The sequence below is a fragment of the Anoplophora glabripennis genome, unplaced genomic scaffold, assembly GCF_000390285.2.
Source record: "Anoplophora glabripennis isolate ALB-LARVAE unplaced genomic scaffold, Agla_2.0 scaffold367, whole genome shotgun sequence".
Taxonomy (NCBI): Eukaryota; Metazoa; Arthropoda; class Insecta; order Coleoptera; family Cerambycidae; genus Anoplophora; species Anoplophora glabripennis.
In genome coordinates, this window is record NW_019416474.1 from 508,332 (window position 1) to 528,018 (window position 19,687).

Here is a 19,687-nt window from a genome sequence, read left to right on the forward strand (position 1 = left end):
TAACGAAAAATAGATTACAATTAAAAAGATCATATAAATGCTGTACTTATTTTCAAGTAGATGTTCGAAATGTCTACCGTTTACAATGACATATTTTCAGCATCTTTCTTCTATTTCTTATATTTATAAAATATATTAAGTGAAGGTTATTTTTAGTAGTTATTGATAAATGAGGTTATCTTTGACAAAGGATTGTGCATGGCAACAGTTAAAACTATAGAAACCGACACGTTTTTCCACTTATAGAAGTAAATTTTATCGAAATTGTGGCTTTTTCACGTACTTGGTTTATATTATTTCATTACTTAGTATTCTTATCTTTTGTTTATATAAAAAATATTTATTTTTATATATAATTCTATATGTATATGTGACATACGTTACATTCTCGGCATTTATAAAGGTTGTCCCAAAATTCAGGCAAGAAGTAATTTTGATAGAAAACACAGGTTTTTAATTAACAATTGCATTTTGTTTTATTTCGTTGATACAGCGCTCAATTTCCTCCTTCATAGCATGAGTGATCGTGGGCTTGTTGGCATACACCTTAAACTTCAAAGAAAACCCATAGAAAATAGTCCAACGGCGTTATATCACATGATCTGGGCGGCCAATTCTGATCACCAAAACGGGAAATTACACGACCAGAAAATGACTAATGCAGTAATTGAATTGTTTCTCGGACTATATGACATGTGGCACCGTCTTGTTGAAACCACATGTAGTCTACATCCAATTTAGACAAAAAAAAGTGGATTATCTTATCGCGATAGCGAGCACTATTAAATGTTATTGCTTGACCAACCGAAGAAGATTGGTCAAAATCCGCACCAAACAATGGCATGTTGTGGATACATAAGTTTCTCAACAATCATTCGTGGATTTTCAGAACCTCAAATGCGATAATTTTGTCGATTAGCGAAGCCATCAAAATGAAAATGAGCCTCATCGTTGAAGATGATTTTCTTCCAAAAATCAGCATCCACTTGTTATTGTTCCATAATGAGCATTTTTATTCGTTGTCAATACTTTACCGCACAAATAGCGCAAAATTCAAATCTTGCGTGAATTTTGGGACACTCGATATAAGTATTGTTGAAACTGTTCCTGTAACTGAGTGCAAATTCGTTGAATATTTTGTTTTATATAAATAAATTTAGTAGAAATTTTAATTAATTAGGTATTTATTATATGCAGCACGAACCTCAAACACATTTTTGTGTCATAGAGGCATTAATTTTTTTATAAAAAAAAAAGCAAATGAAGAAATATTTCTGTTAATAAGTTATATTAACAGTGAAGAACGAGAAACTTAGAGCGTTATAACGACGTTCCAAGTACCATAAATGCATTCCTATACACTCTACATGAAAATTTAAACGAATTTGAATATCTTTCCAAAATACCTCATATTAATATACGCCGGGCCAAAAATTGTTTAAGAAAATTAAAAATAAAATTAGTCATGATCAACTATTCTATCAAGGAATGATAAGCCGAATCAATTTTGATCCAAGTAAGACACTATTAAATTATTGCCTATTAATTACTAGATACCCTGTAGAAATTTGGTATGCAATATTTGAGGAAGTTGAGTAACTTGAGCAAGTTTAAAGAGTTAATAAGTTTAAAATTCAGAGCAATTTTGTTTTTACATAGGATATTTTATTAGAATTAATAAAATCATATATTTTCTGAGAAAAATGTATTAAACCAGCCAACCAGATTTGTGGTAGTCTCCGTTTTCTTCTTTATTTTTTGGCTATTTTGCCACCTGTGAAAAAATTAGTTAAATAAACTTTTTATAAAAATAACTTTGCCTAACCATACTCATACTGAAAAGAGCAGACAAATAATAAATACTAAAAACATATAACTTTATAAAGCGCCTTTAAAAAGTTGTTAACGTTTCAAAAATCTATTGGTTTTGTATTCTGGGAATTTGGGAAATATAATCAATTTTTTTATGATTAATTTTTTTAGGGGCAGTGTACTTTTAGTTTCCAACCAGTACTTCGTTTGTCTCAATTGGTTCAATCATTCCCAAATAATTAATTAACAAAAGTCTTTTCATCCCAATCTCTGCACGAGTGATTTTGTACAAAGATAATACCCAAAATTATTGTTTATATTACTGCTTCGCCGTATATTTTAACACACTTAATTTTGATTAGGTTACCATGAAATCGGCCGAGCCATGGCTACCCTTATGTCCGATGAGGTATTCCATGAAGTAGCCTATCGCGCTAGGAACCGAAGTCATTTATTAGCTGGCGTAGATGAATTCCTGGACGCCGTTACCGTGCTTCCACCTGGCGAGTGGGATCCCGCCATAAGAATTGAACCTCCAGCGGCAGTCCCTTCACAAGATCTGAGAAAGCGACCTCCAGAGAAACCTGTCGAGGAGATGGATGAAGAAGAAGAGGAACAGAAGATAAGGGAGGAGACTGGTCTAGCTAGAACCGGGGTACTATTCGGCGGTCTGATGAATGATATCAAAAGGAAGGTGCCATGGTATTGGTCCGACTTTAAGGATGCCTTGGCAATGCAGTGTATTGCTTCCTGGATATTTTTATACTTTGCTTGCCTCTCTCCCATTATTACCTTTGGAGGATTGCTTGCAGAGGCTACAGGTAGGAATATGGCTGCAATGGAGTCTCTAGTGTCTGGTTTTATCTGTGGTATGGGTTATGGATTCTTTTCCGGTCAGCCTCTTACCGTTTTGGGGTCGACTGGGCCTGTTTTAGTATTTGAAACTATTGTATTCGATTTTTGCGGTACTATGGGTTGGGATTATCTCTCGTTTAGATTCTGGATTGGTACATGGATCGCTGTGATCTTACTTCTACTAGTAGCCATTGACGCAAGCGCCCTAGTTTGTTACATTACCAGGTTTACAGAAGAAAATTTTGCTACTTTAATTGCGTTTATATTCATTTACAAGGTCAGTAGACACTCGCATACTACATACATTTAACTGAATATAATGGGGATTTTTTTTTCACAGGCCGTAGAAAATGTATTGGCTATAGGGAAAAAATATCCTATTAACACCACTGGCTCTACCAACCTTAGTTATAATTGCTCATGCTTCGTAAATGAATCAATGGCAACTCAATATCCAGAAATAGCCAACACGACATCTGTGAACCAAACCCTGTGTTCGGTAAGTTATTGTAAAACGACTTCTTACATCTTAAAGGAGACTTATGGTAACTTGATAGAATATTGATCTCATTGTATACTGTCAAATTTACTCATAGAAAAATGAAGACTTAAAAAAGGGATATGACATGACCATTAGATCTTGATTTACTTGTAAATTAATTAAATGAATCATAAATTACTTTTTATCTTTTAGTTATAATAATTATAAACTTGGATGAATATATTTATCCTTTTTCATGTCCTCTAATATGTTGAATAGCTTCACTTTCAATGTAATTCTTTTATAAATGAAAATTCTCCTTGAATGCATAGTGAATAATTCAGTAGAACTGCATATCAGTTTCTCTGAAATCGGCAATCGATATACCTAATATATACTGTGAAAACCATGAAGAGAGAATCGCTAAATATCTGATATAGTTTATTTAATTTGCATGCGCGGTTCCTTGCTACTCGATCGGTGATTGTAAATCACAAATGTTTATAAAACAAAGTATGAGTTCATCGATGGGTAGCATAGGAGCGGGCATTGACTAATAAGCAGTGGTTGTATTCAGGTCGAAAATATTAAAGTTATTTTAATCAGTTTTACCTAAATCTTTAATTTTAAAAGTAAACCAAATATTAGTTTTTAACAATACGTATTCTTTTTCATGTTCTTTGATAAATCTATTATGCAACTGCACGAGTCAAGGACAATTTGTGCCTACTAAGATTACAGTTAATTTCTAATTACCGCCCTCTTGTAACTGGATATACGCTAATTGTCCTATCAAAAGATTGTAGCTAATTTGCACATTAATCTATTACTTGCTTCCCATTTTCAACAGAAAACCATTCATCTAATTTTCAGTAAAATTTTCCTATGCATATGTTTCTTAAATAGTTTAAAATATTAAAAGGGATTGTACTTTGGGCCATTTTAGCAAGAAATCTTTGTATACAAACAATGTTGTAAAATGTTTCGTTTAATTTAATTTAATTTCTCAAAATATTACAGTTAATAATAATTCCTAAATGGATTCATTTCTCTTTCTTAAATTTGTGTCAATTGTCTCATGGAGAGAAATTTTTTAGACGAAACTGAAATCGATTATTGAAATTTTATTTGAACTGCCCCCCGTGTTTTTCATTGCCCAATTGGTTATTTGAACATTCTAAAGGAATAGGATAATCTAAAGATAAAATTTATATATCTTCTGTTCTTTTACAATAACATGAAGAAGAGAAAAGCCTTACTAAAATAAAAGAAACAGAACAATTAATTACGCAGGCACACAAGAAAAGAAAAGGGGTTTGTTCCAAAGATTAAACCTACAGGTATGTATGTTTATGTATTTTGACGCGCCGAATCCGAATATGGGGCCAAAATTGCTCCATCATCCTCCATTTTTTTAAATCGCGAGAACTACCCATTAGGTATAATTGTAGAAACTGACTGAAAATGACTACAGAGCCATATCTATACAGGGTGTTAATGAACTTATGTCAAATATTTTTGCCACATGTCCGTTATGTCAAAATAAGATAAATACACAGATTTGTGTTAAGTAAAATGTAATTTTAAAATCTGACTTACCTCAACATTGCAAGGAGCCACCTTTTGAGTAATGCTGATTTTCATAGAAGATGTTCGATATACCCACCATTTGCTTGCACACAAGCTTCATCGCGACGTATCCAATTCACTCGCACGCGTTGCAACATTGCCACGTCCTCTCGAATCGTACAAGCTTAGGCAATACCATGTCGCAGTTGGTCGATGTCACGAACTTCCGTGGAATACAGAACACTTTTCACATATCCCTACAAAAAGAAGTCTATAGGGGTGAGGTCTGTGAACCAGGGAGGGTGCATCTAACTAGGCTGCCGCGGCCTATCCAGGCATCGGGAAAAGTAATGTTTAGAAAGTCGCGCACTCTCCGAAAAATGTGAGCGGGGGCTCCATCATGCAGTAACCACATATTTTGCCGAACAGTTAATGGCACGTCTTCCAATAACTCCGGCAAGCGATTTTGCAAAAAATCTAGATATGAAGTACCGTCTAAGCGTCTAGGCAATTTAAAAGGTCCTATTAAAGTGTCATTAACAATACCGGCCCACATGTTCACTGAAAACTGTTGCTGAAAGACACCGCGACGTATTTCGTGTGGATTTTCGATAGTCCAGTGGTGAGTGTTGTGGACGTTACGTACACCATTTCGACTGAAACATGCTTCATCTGTAACAAGTATTTGCAGTGTAAATTGAGGATTTATTGCATGTTCCTGAAGCAACCATTCGCAAAAACCTCGACGTAGTGGAAAATCTTCAGGAGTAAGGGCGTGAAGACGTTGAATATGTAATGAGTACAACTGAGCTTCTCGTAATGTCCGCCATACAACAGAATGCGAAATATTTACTTGTTATACGATATTTCTGGTGCTACGATGCGGATCTTCTTCGACGAGATCTAAAATCATCTCCTCGACATTTTAGATTCTTAGTGGTGGCCCTAGGTCACTGACGCGACCTCGACGTGGTTGTACTTCATCGATGTCCAAAACTCTTTGCGCTACAGCAACAAACGTTCGCGATGCGGGAGCACGTCGTTCAGATATCATTCGATGTCTTGCAGGATACACTTAACAAGCTCTGTGGGCAATTTCGTTTGCTTCGCCATAAATTATGAGCATATCATAATATTCGCGATTGCTAATAGGCCAGTCATTATAGCTTTTTTTTTCGGGAAAAAAATACTATTAGAAGTTTCTCTGCGGAATATTGTTCAGAAACGTGTTATAAACAAAATATCAAAAAATCAACTCGAGACTAGTTGGGAAACTTTGTTAAAACAATGGTAATTATGGTAAAGTGGTTTTTTGACTCGCGTAAAAAAGTGTTATTCATAGAGAAAAAAGGTTTATACAAAAAAGGTAGGTATTAAATAAACCTGTAAAATAAGACAAGTCCGATTAAATTCCGATAATTTGTTTATGCGCAAGAGCTCAAAAATGGTCGAAATTGTTCGCTTTTTCAATTGCTAATAATTTATCCAATTTTCATCGCAGACACTTTAAATTCAGGAATTTTGAGGCTTTTTGCACCCTTAATAAGTAGTAAAATTTTCAGCCCAAAAGCTTCATTAGCTTGGCGTTGGCGGAATTTATTATCTAAGAAGATGCTATTTTCAATTCATTTTTCCCAAGCTCACAGGCGTTGTAGGGTTTCGATCATTAGTTGTTTTTGTACCTAAATAGTTGTATCGACATATGCATTTACTGATAATTTAATTTTTCAAATTTAATTTGTTTAAAAATGACTGAAAAAATGTTAATATTTATTAAATTGTTAAGCGCGCATGCTCCGCCTCGCTCTCCCCACTCGTTCGCTAGACCAAGTAATAGAACGCATTGCCGCTATCTTCTTTTTCGCAATTAAATAGTTGAATTCACCTTAATGTTAATGTAGGACATGAAAATATAGCTCTTAATATATACTCTCTCCAAATTTCGGCTCTTAATATTAATAATTAAGGTCACTGCGATTAAATAAAAAAAATTATCTCAGCTTCTAATCAACTTACAACAACGATTTTTTTTAAATTCGAAGAAAACTAAAGTATAGAGGTTACTATTTTATTTTATAATAATTACCTGTCTTAACAATTTTATAAATATTAACATTTTTTCAGTCATTTTTAAACAAATTAAATTTGAAAAACCAAATTCTCAGTAAATGCATATGTCAATACAACTATTTAGGTACAAAAACAACTAATGATCGAAACCCTACAACGCCTGTGAGCTTGGGAAAAATGAATTGAAAATAGCATCTTCTTAGATAACAAATTCCGCCAACGCCAAACCAATGGAGCTTTCGGGCTGAAAATTTTACTACTTATTAAGGGTGCAAAAAGCCTCAATAATCCTGAATTATAAGTGTCTGTGATGAAAATTGCATTAATTATTAGCAATTGAAAAAAACGGCAATTTTCGACCATTTTTGAGCTCTTGTACATAAACAAATTATCGAAATTTAATCGGACTTTTCTCATTTTATAGGCTTATTCAATACCTACCTTTTTTGTATAAACTTTTTTTCGCTATGAATAATAGTTTTTTTACGTGATTCAAAAAACCACTTTTCCATAACTTTGACCACTGTTAAAGCAAAGTTTCCCAACTAGCCTCGAGTTGATTTTTTGATATTTTATTTATAACAAATTTCAGAACAATATTCAGCAGAGAAACTTCTAATAGTATTTTTTTCCCGAAACAGGCTCTTTCATGTCTATAATGACTGGGCTATAAATAAATGCGCTATTTTCAAAAGAAAACTTAGAAATACGGCTGTTAAATGTACTCTCGAGAAACAGCACAGCAATCACCACAACAATGTATTACAATCTGACTTTCGAATACAGTCCGGCTTCATAAGATACCTACAAACTCGTAAAAAGTGTTACAGAATTTTTTATGAGTACTCGCCGCTATAACATGTATTTCGGTAGTTTCAAAACAGTTTTAAACACATTTTTTAATTAACTTTTTTCTCTATGACCTTAAACTTCCGATACAAGTTTGTGACATCAGTTAACTCAGTTTTTGCTCATTTTTCACCCCTTTAAATTTTTGACATAAGTTCATTAACACCCTGTATGTATTGATGCACCAAATCCGAATCCAAATTCAAAATTGCTCCATCACCCTCAATTTTTTTTGATCGCCGAAAAAACACCCTTAAATACGGAAAATCTCACTCTAGGGAGGTATAGCATTAGGAACACTTGTAAAAAGAGAATGAAAGGAGGACTAGGAGGACGGAGGATCTCCCTCCGTTTTCTTTAAATCGTGAAAATGCGCCCTTAAATACAGTAAACATGAAAAATTCTATTATTCAAAACTAGAGGTCATCTTTCAGCCCTGTTTCTATCTAAGGGATAGTAGAGACAGAAGAATAACTATGAACAGAGAATATAGCCAAAAAGAAAAGATTTCCATCGAGGGTTGCAATCATCATCCCTTAGTTGATTCTTCAAATATTCTACTTCCAGATCTCCATATCAAACTTGGACTCATGAAAAAGTCCGTTAAAACTGTGGACAAAGATGGCGACTGTTTTGGATATTTAAAAGAGAAGTTTCCAAAAATAAGTGATGGTAAAAAGGAAAAAGGTATTTTCGATGGTCCTCAAATCCGTACCGCGTTTAGAGACGAAAAATTTATCACAAAAATGAATGATACTGAAAGAGCAGCATTGCTAAATTTCGAGAAAGTTGCTCAGAATATCTTGGGGAATCAGAGGAGTGAGTATTACCAGAATTTAATTGAGGAATTGTTGAAAAACTTTAAACAGTTGGGTTGTCTAACGAACTTAAAATTGCATTTACTGCGATGTTAATATGATGGCAGATTTCTATTAGATGCTTAAAAGAGAAAACGAGCCAAAATCATAGAAAAAAAAGAAATAAGTTAAATAGATTGTTTGAAAAAACATTATTTAATTATTTCTTATCTGGTAACGATGTTCACATCCTCGAATTCCCTCATCTCTCTGCAGACATCAAATGGCTGAAGTTTTGGCTGTCTCGGGAAAGGAATTTCACGAATTTTAGAGAATTTTTAGAGTTATTTTCCTCTGTATAAAAATACTGGATTGTGATTCCGACTTCAAATTCAGCTTCAGCACGTCAAAATATAGATTTGGTCCAGTAGTAACTTCCATTCTCTTTTTACAATTGTTCCTAATGCTATACCTCCCTAGCAGGCCCGGATTTAGGGGGGAGGCTACGGGTCTATAGTGTTTAGGTTTCAAAATTTTATATCGATAAGTCACTGATTGCGTGGATCTTTTTTTGAGTAAAACCAAAAAATGTTTAGATTTTTGAAATCGTTGATTGTGTGACTTTTTTTAGAATCAAACCCAAAAGTGTTTTAAGGGTGGTTTTCAGTAATTTAAAAAAAAAAATTGGAGGGCGATGGAACAATTTTGAATTTGGAATCAGATTTAGCGCATCAAAATACATATAAATATATTATAATATATTCAGTCTGTTTATACAATAATACCAAATGCTGACCCCTGCCAAATCAAGATTCTCCGTGTTTTCGGTATTTAAGGGCGGTTTTTCGCGATTTTAAAAAAATGAAGGATGATGAAACAAATTTGGCCCCGAATTCGAATTCAACTCATGAAAATATATAATGATACTTAGGTCCAGTCTTTAGAACAGACCTCTTTTCTTTTTTTGTGTGTCTGTGTTCTATGTAAGTAGATTGTTGCAATAAGACAGCTGATTATATCTAATTTATACATATTATGTTAACAGTAACATTTTCATGGTTTAATATAGCATTTATTTTCAGCAACTAAATGGAGTGTTGTCACCTGGATGCAACACACCTTCTTATGCTCCGGATGTATTCCTCATGTCAATTTTATTGTTTTTGGGAACATTCTTACTTTCGGTAAATTTGAAGGATTTCAAAAATGCACTGTTTTTCCCCTCAAAGGTAAAGATTATCTTAAGCTATCGACAATTAGAAAGATCAGTACCTTAGCACACATATTCAACACGACTTTTTAATTTTTTAGGTTCGTCAATTCATTAGTGACTTTGCGGTCATCATAGCAATAATATCCATGACGCTCTTAGATTTTAAAGTGGGTATAGCTACACCAAAACTAGAAGTACCTCACGAGTTTAAACCAACGTTGCCTGACAGGGGCTGGCTTATACCACCATTCAAGCACAACCCATTTTATTCAGTATTCGTAGCAATACCACCAGCACTCTTGGGAACCATTCTGATATTTATGGACCAGCAAATTACTAGTGTTATTATAAATAGAAAGGAGTACAAATTAAAGAAAGGTGAGTTTACTAATATTGATATTGAATGCATGCTACTGAAACTATACAGGGTGTTTGGTAAGTCGATGCATTCCTCGCAGGAGGTTATAGGCCGGTCAAAATCGATAATAAATTCGCAAAACATGATGTATCTCTGATTTTTTAATATGTTGTTTGGACCCATTAGGGCTATATATAGCCAAGTTTGCAACTCTCAAAAAGTTGTGGAAAAATTTTTACACATCAAAAACCGCGAAATTTTTGGACTTGTTTCAGATTCTGCTCTATATCTCCTAATCCATGCATTTTTCTTCGAAAGCTATTCTATACGTATTTTAAGAGCATCAAATTTGTGATAAAATAAGCCTAACCGAAGCTTTGTAGGTCTATTGGTTACCGAATTACGACACTTTGAAAATAGGCCAGTTTTCCAAAAATTGAAAATTTTAGTTTTAGACCTTCTTTGGATCGAAATTGCGTCGAAACCATTGATCCTACGAGTAGAACTTGTAGAATATAATTTGTAGGCAATTTCATTACCTTTAAATTAAGCGCAATGCGGGGTCTGCAGGCCTCGTAGTTCTCTAAAAATAGCAAAAAACCCATATAAGGTAAAATCACATTTTTCCAGAAATGTTCCATAACCTTTCCTATCTTGTGTTTTTTGGTTTGATAATGAAAAAGAAGGCATGAAATCATTTTAAAAAACGGTGAAATATATTTTGATATAAACATAAGTAATCAAAAGTACAGTAACTTAATCAATCAATCAATCAATCAAATTAGACACATAGTCAAATTCGTCGCCTTGTTTTTGAAAGTACTGGGCCGTCACTTTCGTTGTTCTCTTCAATAGTTATGTCTTCCACTATTGGTGGGTCGCCGTCTTCGTCCCCTATAGGTAGATACTCCAGTATTGGTGGATCGTCGGGGTTGTTTTGAAGCTCGTCATCGTCATCCTCTTCAATGATAGTAAGGGCAGCGTACTGGCACGTTTCCCCAGAGCAGGTAGCACACATCACAGAACATCTGAGCCCTGCTTTGAGGCAAGTACAGCCACCTCTGCACCCCTTCTTGCATTTGCAAGAAAGGAGTTTTAGGAGCTCTGCGGGGGCAGGAGCTTGCCGACTAGTAATGGGGATGAGTCCAGCCGAGGTCAATTCCCAACCCCAGTCGGTGGCCTCTTTCTCCACCCCCAACCACTTTTGCACCTGGTGGTATGTGCGGAAGTGGTCATACGACGCAGCCTCTGTAATGGGGGGAAAAAGGGCCAGATTCGCTTTGGCGTTGGCTGCTGTCTTCACAAAAGTACGGAAGCGTACATCGTTGAGGGTGTCTTTTGTTTTGTCTGCTCCAACTAGGCACTTGTCACCGGCTGCTGCGACTTGTTGGTGTGTGGCATCTGTCTGGAGAAAAACTCTTGCTTGGTCCACTAGGGCTTGATTTTGTCTGAAGTAAACCAAATTTTTATCTTCCCCTGCCAGCAGAGGGCAGAGGTGGTGTCGCACCCAGTAAATGCGTGGATGAAAAGTTCAAATCCAGGTGGAAGCTCCACTTCCCATTGGTTGAATGAGATGGTGGAGAATTAGACGCAACCCGCCTCACATCTGCCACTCTTCTGGAAGTATACGTTTGTGCGACGAATTTGACTATGTGTCTAATTTGATTGACTGAAGTTACTGTACTTTTGATTACTTATGTTTATATAAAATACATTTCACCGTTTTTTTAAATGATTTCATGCCTTCTTTTTCATTACCAAACCAAAAAAACAAAAGATAGGAAAGGTTATGGAACATTTCTGGAAAAATGTGATTTTACTTTATATGGTTTTTTGCGATTTTGAGAAAACTACGAGGCTTACAGACCCCGCTATGCGCTTAATTTAAAGGCAATGAAATTGCCTACAAATTATATTCTACAAGTTCTACACGTAATTCGGTAACCAATTGACCTACAGAGCTCCGGTTAGGCTTTATTTATTACAAATTTGATGCTCTTAAAATACGTATAGAATAGCTTTCGACGAAAAATGCATGGATTAGGAGATATAGAGCAGAATCTGAAACAAGTCCAAAAATTTCGCGGTTTTTGGCGTGTAAAAATTTTTCCACAACTTTTTGAGAGTTGCAAACTTGGGTATACATAGCCCTAATGGGCCCAAACAACATACTAAAAAATCAGAGATACATCATGTTTTGCGAATTTAGCGATTTTTTGTGTCGATTTTGACCGGCCTATTATACTACAAGTGATTTGTGATATATTTCCTTAATATTCCGAAACCGCTTAGTTTCCGATCTACAGGGTGTTAAAGTTTAATAAAAAAATGCAAATTTAAAAATATTGCGGAAACCGCTCAAAATATTTTAATGAAATTTTACAGGCTTTGACAGTTAACAACAATACATGTTTCACGATAAAAATATTGTTTTCAGTTTCACCACTGGCGTGCGCACAGGCACATCTCTGGATATTTTTAAAGAAAAAAATGATACGCCACTGATTTTTCTTAAAATAAAAATTATTTTTAATTCTTTGTTCAATTTGGAAGAGAAAAGGTATCTTGTCTGTTTTTCTTATGCCGCACCGTTATCGAGTAAAAAAATTAAAATCGATTTATTGCATGGCGTAATCCGGTTTCAATAATTTAAAAAATAGCAGAAATTATGCATTTTAGTTTTTTTGTACCTACCAACTTTATTACAACACGTATTATTAAAGTGACAGCTATTATTAATTTTGTCAAACAGTAACAAAAACGAGTGCAAATTTCTGTTGAAGATAGTGAATAGTGAATCTAAAAACTGATAAATTTTTTTAGACTGATGTGGTTAACTGTGGGGAGTAATAAATTTTTGTAATAAAATTGGTACAAAAAAAACTGAGCGCATAATTTCTGCTATTTTTCAAATTATTGAAACCGGATTACGCCATGCAATAAATCGATTTTAATTTATTTACTCAAAAACGTTGAGTCATAAGAAAAACAGACGAGATACCTTTTCTCATCCAAATTGAACAAGGAATTCGAAAATGATTTTTATTTTAAGAAAATCAGTGGCGTAGCATTTTTTTCTTTAAAAATATCCAGAGACGTGCCTGTCCGCACGTCACTGGTGAAACTGAAAACAATAATTTTCTCTTAAAACGTGTATTGTTGTTAACTGTTAAAGCCTGTCAAATTTCATTAAAATATTCTGGGCGGTTTTCGCAATATTTTTAAATTTTCATTTTTTTATTAAAACTTTAACACCCTGTAGATCGGAAACTAAGCGTTTTCGGAATATGGTATATTAAGGAAATATATCACAAATCACTTGTAATATAACCTCCTGCGAGGAATGCATCGACTTATCAAACACCCTGTAAAATAATATAACGTGAAATAACTCGCTTAGACTATTTTCTTCGTCAATAATCCTCCCGTCTATTATCCACTAATCCGGCGGCAAAGCAAATTTTTTGATAAGAAATTAAATAAATAGACATTTAATAGCATTTTAGTTTGGTATTTAGCAATTCATTGTGATCAAATTTCTAGATTATAAATTCAGATAACTAGCCCTTTGGCTACTGTGAGAGTTATAATTTTTCAATCGTCATTCGCTATAAATTTCTGGAATCTTTTGTATTTATTATAAACGACAATTTCTATTTAAAAAGGTGTTGAAAAGACATACATACTAGGAGGTACGAGAATAACTGACGGTGAAAATATATACATAATAAGTTACATTTAAATAATAAATAATGAAAATCAAAAGGTCTAATTAATTTATCCAGGTAAAAACGATCCTCATATATTCCAAGTAATAATTAGTTAGTAGTTAGTAATATTTAGTTAATTTTCCCTACTATATACTTCTTATAGATTAGAATGAGTGACAAGCAATCATTTATGAGGTGTGTGAGAAATAATTTAAAAAAATAATTATAATTTATATAGCGTTCACTTATAGAATATTCTTTATTGAATACCTGGACTTAATTATTTGTAAAATATACTGCTAGAATTATGAAACCGCATAATTAATAAATTAGGAACATATAAGCACATGTCAGACACCACTAATATGTCACTAACCTAGCACTCATTTGTGAGGGCAATTTGAGTACGATTTAAGTGACTCATTGAATTAGAATTGTTTATGAATACGATTAGGGTGAGTTTAGTATGAGATAAGTGTAAGCGGAACTTTAGTGAGATCTATGAATTAGGGCCTTAGTACTTTAGAATTTCGACATCACTGAATATTTTGGAAATCAGATAAGGTAGACTAGTTATCTATTATTATTATAGAAGACGTTAGATACATCGTTATTCACTTCAATAACCCTATTTCAATATTACATAGTACTACCGCTACTGTACTTTCTACATCTTTTTTTTCAAGCGAAAATTATTAAATTTACTTAACCATTTTCAGTAACGATAAATTATAATACAGATTTCTTAGTGCCTTTTCACCCGTGCTGGAACCAGCACTAGCGTATTATTTAAGAACGAGTATTTTTTGCACGTTTTAAAACTAGTTCAACGAGCAACACCCAATCCGTACTAGTGGCTACCTAGTTTCGACAGTGTGAGAAGGCACTAATGCAAAAATTAGAACCTATTTATTTACAAAATATACAGAAGGGACTTTTCCGATAAAACAGGTAAATAAATTTCATTAGGATGTAAATTACTTTAATTTTATGTATAAAATTGAAGAAGAAGTGATATCATAACAGATATCGTCGTTGTGCCTTCAAAATGCAACATATGAATTTTATCAAATTGTTCAGTGTATCACTTTTTTTTAAAATAACAACAATTATTTTTCATTTTACCGCGGACAGTCACAATTCTGTAGAAAATAAGATGATTGTTTTATGCCAGATTATGCGGTTTGATGTTGTTTATTGAACGTGCAGTATATAACGCGTTTTGCGCAAAATATCGCATTTTGAAGGTGCAACCACGATATATAAAACTGTTAGCTCTAACTGTTCTCATGGATAAAATAATAATGAAGAATTGATTAATGAATATATTACCAAAATGTCATCATTTCAGAAACCGATAAAAGTATGTTGTGGCTGGTTGATAGATATACTTTCAATATGCTATTTGAGATTCTGGGAAAATGTACAGATCTAACTTTTCCAGTGTACAAGTGAATAAAAATTTTCAAATGTGGGAATTTTAATTCTTCAATGTACATGGTGCAAGAAGTTTGACTGCCATTACTTCAGAATGAGATAAAGTAATCATAAATGAACAAAAAAGTTGTATATTACAGGGGCGTAAGATTAGCAGTTTTCAAAATACAGCGAGTATTAATATTGGGGAGTTTCATCACAACGTGACAACAGCGCTTAACCTAACGCTACACAGCTGGTGCATACCACGTGTGAATGCGTACGGAAAAAATGTAAACAACTATTATTATGAAACATTTAGTAAATTATATCGATTTTATAGGACGAAGATCGTGTTGTGCTTAAATTTTAGTAATTATGAATCTCTTAAAACAGGAACTTCTCTTTTAATCAGATTATGGATTTAAAAAATATATAGGTACTTTACCCAAAGATTCACGTCATCCAAATAATCATAGGTATTAAAAATAATTTAAGTACTTACCAAAAAGCAAAATTCGGTAATTTTTAAACGCACAAGTACAAAACAAACTACAACATTATGCTCAAAATGTCCACCACCATTTTCGATGCACGCGCGACAGCTTCGAATCCAATTTTGGCACTCTCGCTGGAAAACACCTCAAGAAAAGGAAATAGTGGTACGCAAAAAACACTCAGATACGGTCCAATTCCAGATACCAAATGAACTGCGAATTGCTGGACAGCTTAGTACCTCGTGTTATCCGCCGCGCCGTTGTCACATTGCTCGATATGAAATTTATCATATTTTAAATTTATTACAACGCTAATTATTTTTTAGAATTAAGAAGTTCAAAAAAGTGATAAACATTGTATTTTGTAGTATTATATTCATTAATTAATCGAACTTTTGTACATCAAGTTGGAGATTTTAATAATGTTTTTCTCGGAAATGATTATGTTTAGGACCCATGTCATATAAGGTTTTTTTTATTTATTTTAATGTATTCTATCGCCTGTTAAAATTAAGCCAGTCAAACTTGTAACACCCTGTATATAAAAATGAAATAAGAAATCATGATATTATAAACAAAAAAAGAAAACAGGAAAATATTAGCTTTAACTGTCGTTGTTGTTAAAGGCCGATTAAAACAATGTGTCACTAGAATTTCATTCTTAATACAAAAGTTGAGGAAAGTGCGAGAAAAAAATCAAATTATTTTTCTTGTTGGTTCATGTACTTCCAGTACGCTATATTGGTTCATGTACTTCCAGTACGCTATATAAAATAGCAGAAAATATGTACAAGGTGATCATTTCGGAGGGGCCATAAAGGAATAGGAATTTTTGTAGTATGATCCTTGAGTTTTGGAATTATGACTGCAAGAGACTTAAAAATAAATTAATTTATACAAATAGCTCGTTAGCTATATCAAAAGTTTGCTTTTACAGAAAATTAAAAAATTACACCGTATATTCCCAAATTTTGATCTAGGATCTTTTTACTCGCCTTTGCACCACTTTACTGTTTCAGTATAAGCAGATCATCATGAAACACCTTGTATGAAAGAAATTAAGTGGTTGCAAACAAAACTAACTGTGAGAAATAATGACTATGTTCTTCTTACAGTTTAATTAGCTCGCTAATTTTTAAATTCGATATAAGTTCTTTAATCATAGTTTTAAATTCTTGATCAAAATTAATAAAAATTGAAAAATGTTTCAGGCTGTGGATATCATTTAGACCTATTCATCTTGTCAATTTTAATCCAAATATGCTCTGTGATGGGTTTGCCGTGGTTTGTGGCAGCTACGGTACTCTCCATAAACCATGTGAATTCTTTGAAACTGGAATCTGAATGTGCAGCTCCAGGAGATAAACCCCAGTTCTTGGGGGTCAGAGAGCAAAGGGTTACCCACATACTGATATTCTTGTCCATAGGTCTCTCTGTCTTCTTAACGCCTATGCTAGGTCACATCCCCATGCCGGTGCTTTTTGGGGTGTTCTTGTATATGGGGGTTGCATCTCTCAAGGGTTTGCAATTCTTTGACAGGATACTCATTATGTTCATGCCAAATAAGTACCAACCGGATTACATGTTCTTGAGACAGGTAAGACGAGAAAATCGTGTAAATACAGCAACGACATTGCTCCAAATTTTCAGAACAGAGTTGAAAGGAAAGCAAGATTTTTTTGTTAAAACTATTTCTAACGGCTCGAAACATTGTTTTTGATAAATTACTCAAGAACCATTAAAGATATACTTGGTACAGTAAAGTAATTTCGTATTAGCTCCCTCTATATAAAATTTGAACAAAAACTACCAAGTGTCATGGGAATTGAAGGAGGCCTAAAACATCAAAGATAAAGTTATTGACTGTTGAGGATAATGTGCGATTAAACCTTTTATACCTTTCATATAACGCAATGATTACGAATCATCATCATGATAATACTACAAACTCCTTGACTACTAAACAGAGTTTCCTCTTAAAACTGATTCTTCTGAAGATCAACTAACATCAGCAATACGAAAGAACGTCGCAAATAAAAGTTGCACCAAGTCAATTTATTCACATTTTGAAAGTATTTTTTATAGAAAGACATATAAAGACAACATATCTTTAATAAACTAGAGAGAAAATAATTTTATATCGGCTTGTATCATATTTAACATACGGTTCCAGTAAAAGTTCTGAGATCCGTAATTATTTACATTTTGCAAAACATAAATTAAAAATAAATAAATAACTGAATGAACTCTGAAACGTAATACTTAAACTTAATATTTATTTATTAAAATAGCCCTTAAGTTCAAGGAGAATATCGAAGATTCGGATGTTCCATTTGAGAAAATTAAATTAGAGAACGCTCACAGAACATAGGACATCCTGATGAAAATAGTTTTAACATTTTGGAATTGATTTGGGGTAAATTTAATTTGAGACATTTTTTGTATTACTGAGTTACATAAGCTTCGGAATAATATGTTTAAAATGGAACATTTTGAATTTAAAAGCCAATTATCTTGCCTTCAATTTACCGCTACTAGAAGAATATAACCACATAAAAAAATTAATTTTGGAAATCGGCCAACGCCATCCTAAATACGGAGGTGTTCCGACTTTAAAAATTTACAACCTAAACTTATGTGAAATAGTGTATATGTATTTTTAGCGGTGGATTTAACCATGTATTTCATGTCCAATCTTTGAAGAATGATAGATTCCCTGGATTGTTTGGAAAAAATTATTACTTCAATTTTCTTATTTCCATGAACGCAATTATTTCTGAAAATTTGTTGCAATATACCTAGCTGTTGTACAAAACTAATTAAAAATTATCGGAAAATTTGTAATCGAATAATAATTATCCTTAATGTTATGTTTTAGGTTCCTATCAAGAAAGTACATATATTCACCATCATCCAACTGACCTGTTTGATCTGCCTGTGGATGGTCAAATCCTTTAGTCAGACTTCGATATTGTTCCCGCTGATGTTGGTAGTAATGATTGGCATAAGAAAATCGTTAGATTTCATCTTTACCAGAAGAGAGTTAAAAATTTTGGATGACGTCATGCCCGAGATGTCGAAACGGCATCAACTGGAAAACGCAGAGGTGGGGGTTGGTGCTAAATTTGCTAGATTCTTTTTAGGCCCGAAATTGATTAAGGAAAAGGAATATGTAAAATGTGTTCAGACCATAAAGTAAATTTATTTTGGTACCATTAACAGTATAATAATAGAATACAAATGCAAAATGGGTATTATGAAAATGTATAATTAAATATACAGGAAAAAGTATAAGTATTCAGAATTATAGGTTTTTTTAATAAATTATTATCAATACTCTCTTATAAATGTGTCAAAATAAAGATATTCCTTTTTTTCTTGCGTTTCTGGGGTCATTTCTTATTAAAAATGTAATGTCTTAAAAATAACATACCTAAGAAAACCTGCAAGTAGCATCTCTAACTAAATACATTGCAGATTTGAAACATGTTTTATTGAAGGCAAAATAATAGGAATAATATTATTAATTAGCAGTATTGTCAGTCAAACTGCAATAGTACAAGGTGTCCCAATATTCCGTGTACATCACAGATTTGTGTGGTCAAAATAAACGATTTATCTAAATTTACGTCTCTCTAAAAATTAAAATGCTTTGTCCAGTTTAAATAAAATTTTGGACATTAGTACTTGCGTATTGATGTCACTTTTTGACATAGTAACCTAACTAACTGTTTTCATAGAAATGGGGAAAAACCCTCACATCTAAGCAAATAAGCTAATTTTTTTTGCTGGTTTCATTGCAACTTCAGTTTTTTTATCAGAAAGGCGATCGTTCTTTGCGGTTTTTTTTTAATTTTATTAATAATGAAAAAAGGATTTGAATTTCTGTGATTATTCTTGTGTGACGAGCATTGAATTAGAGGAAAAATTATTAAGTATATTTATTTATTTTACTTAACCGGTAGTGAAAATAGTGATCATTTTCGTGGAAAAGGAGTATAAACTTTATTGTTATTTCATTTTTAGAATCAAATAAATTAATAACGTTAAAAGAACTCAG

The 19,687-nt window shown here is 33.2% G+C and overlaps 1 protein-coding gene across 6 annotated transcripts in view; it reads left to right on the forward strand.

Annotated features, from left to right (window-relative positions):
- Positions 1-19,453, forward strand: part of LOC108909124 (sodium bicarbonate cotransporter 3) — a 194,262-nt gene extending 174,809 nt beyond the window's left edge. For all 6 annotated transcript variants that reach the window (XM_018713362.2, XM_023454649.1, XM_018713361.1 and 3 more), the window contains 6 exons: positions 2,175-2,944; positions 3,008-3,166; positions 9,516-9,662; positions 9,745-10,024; positions 16,839-17,224; positions 18,506-19,453. In XM_018713362.2, the coding sequence (XP_018568878.1) occupies positions 2,175-2,944; positions 3,008-3,166; positions 9,516-9,662; positions 9,745-10,024; positions 16,839-17,224; positions 18,506-18,826 (2,063 nt within the window). In that variant the 3' untranslated portion in view covers positions 18,827-19,453. The remainder of the gene's footprint in view (positions 1-2,174; positions 2,945-3,007; positions 3,167-9,515; positions 9,663-9,744; positions 10,025-16,838; positions 17,225-18,505) is intronic.
- The last annotated feature ends 234 nt before the right edge of the window (positions 19,454-19,687 follow it).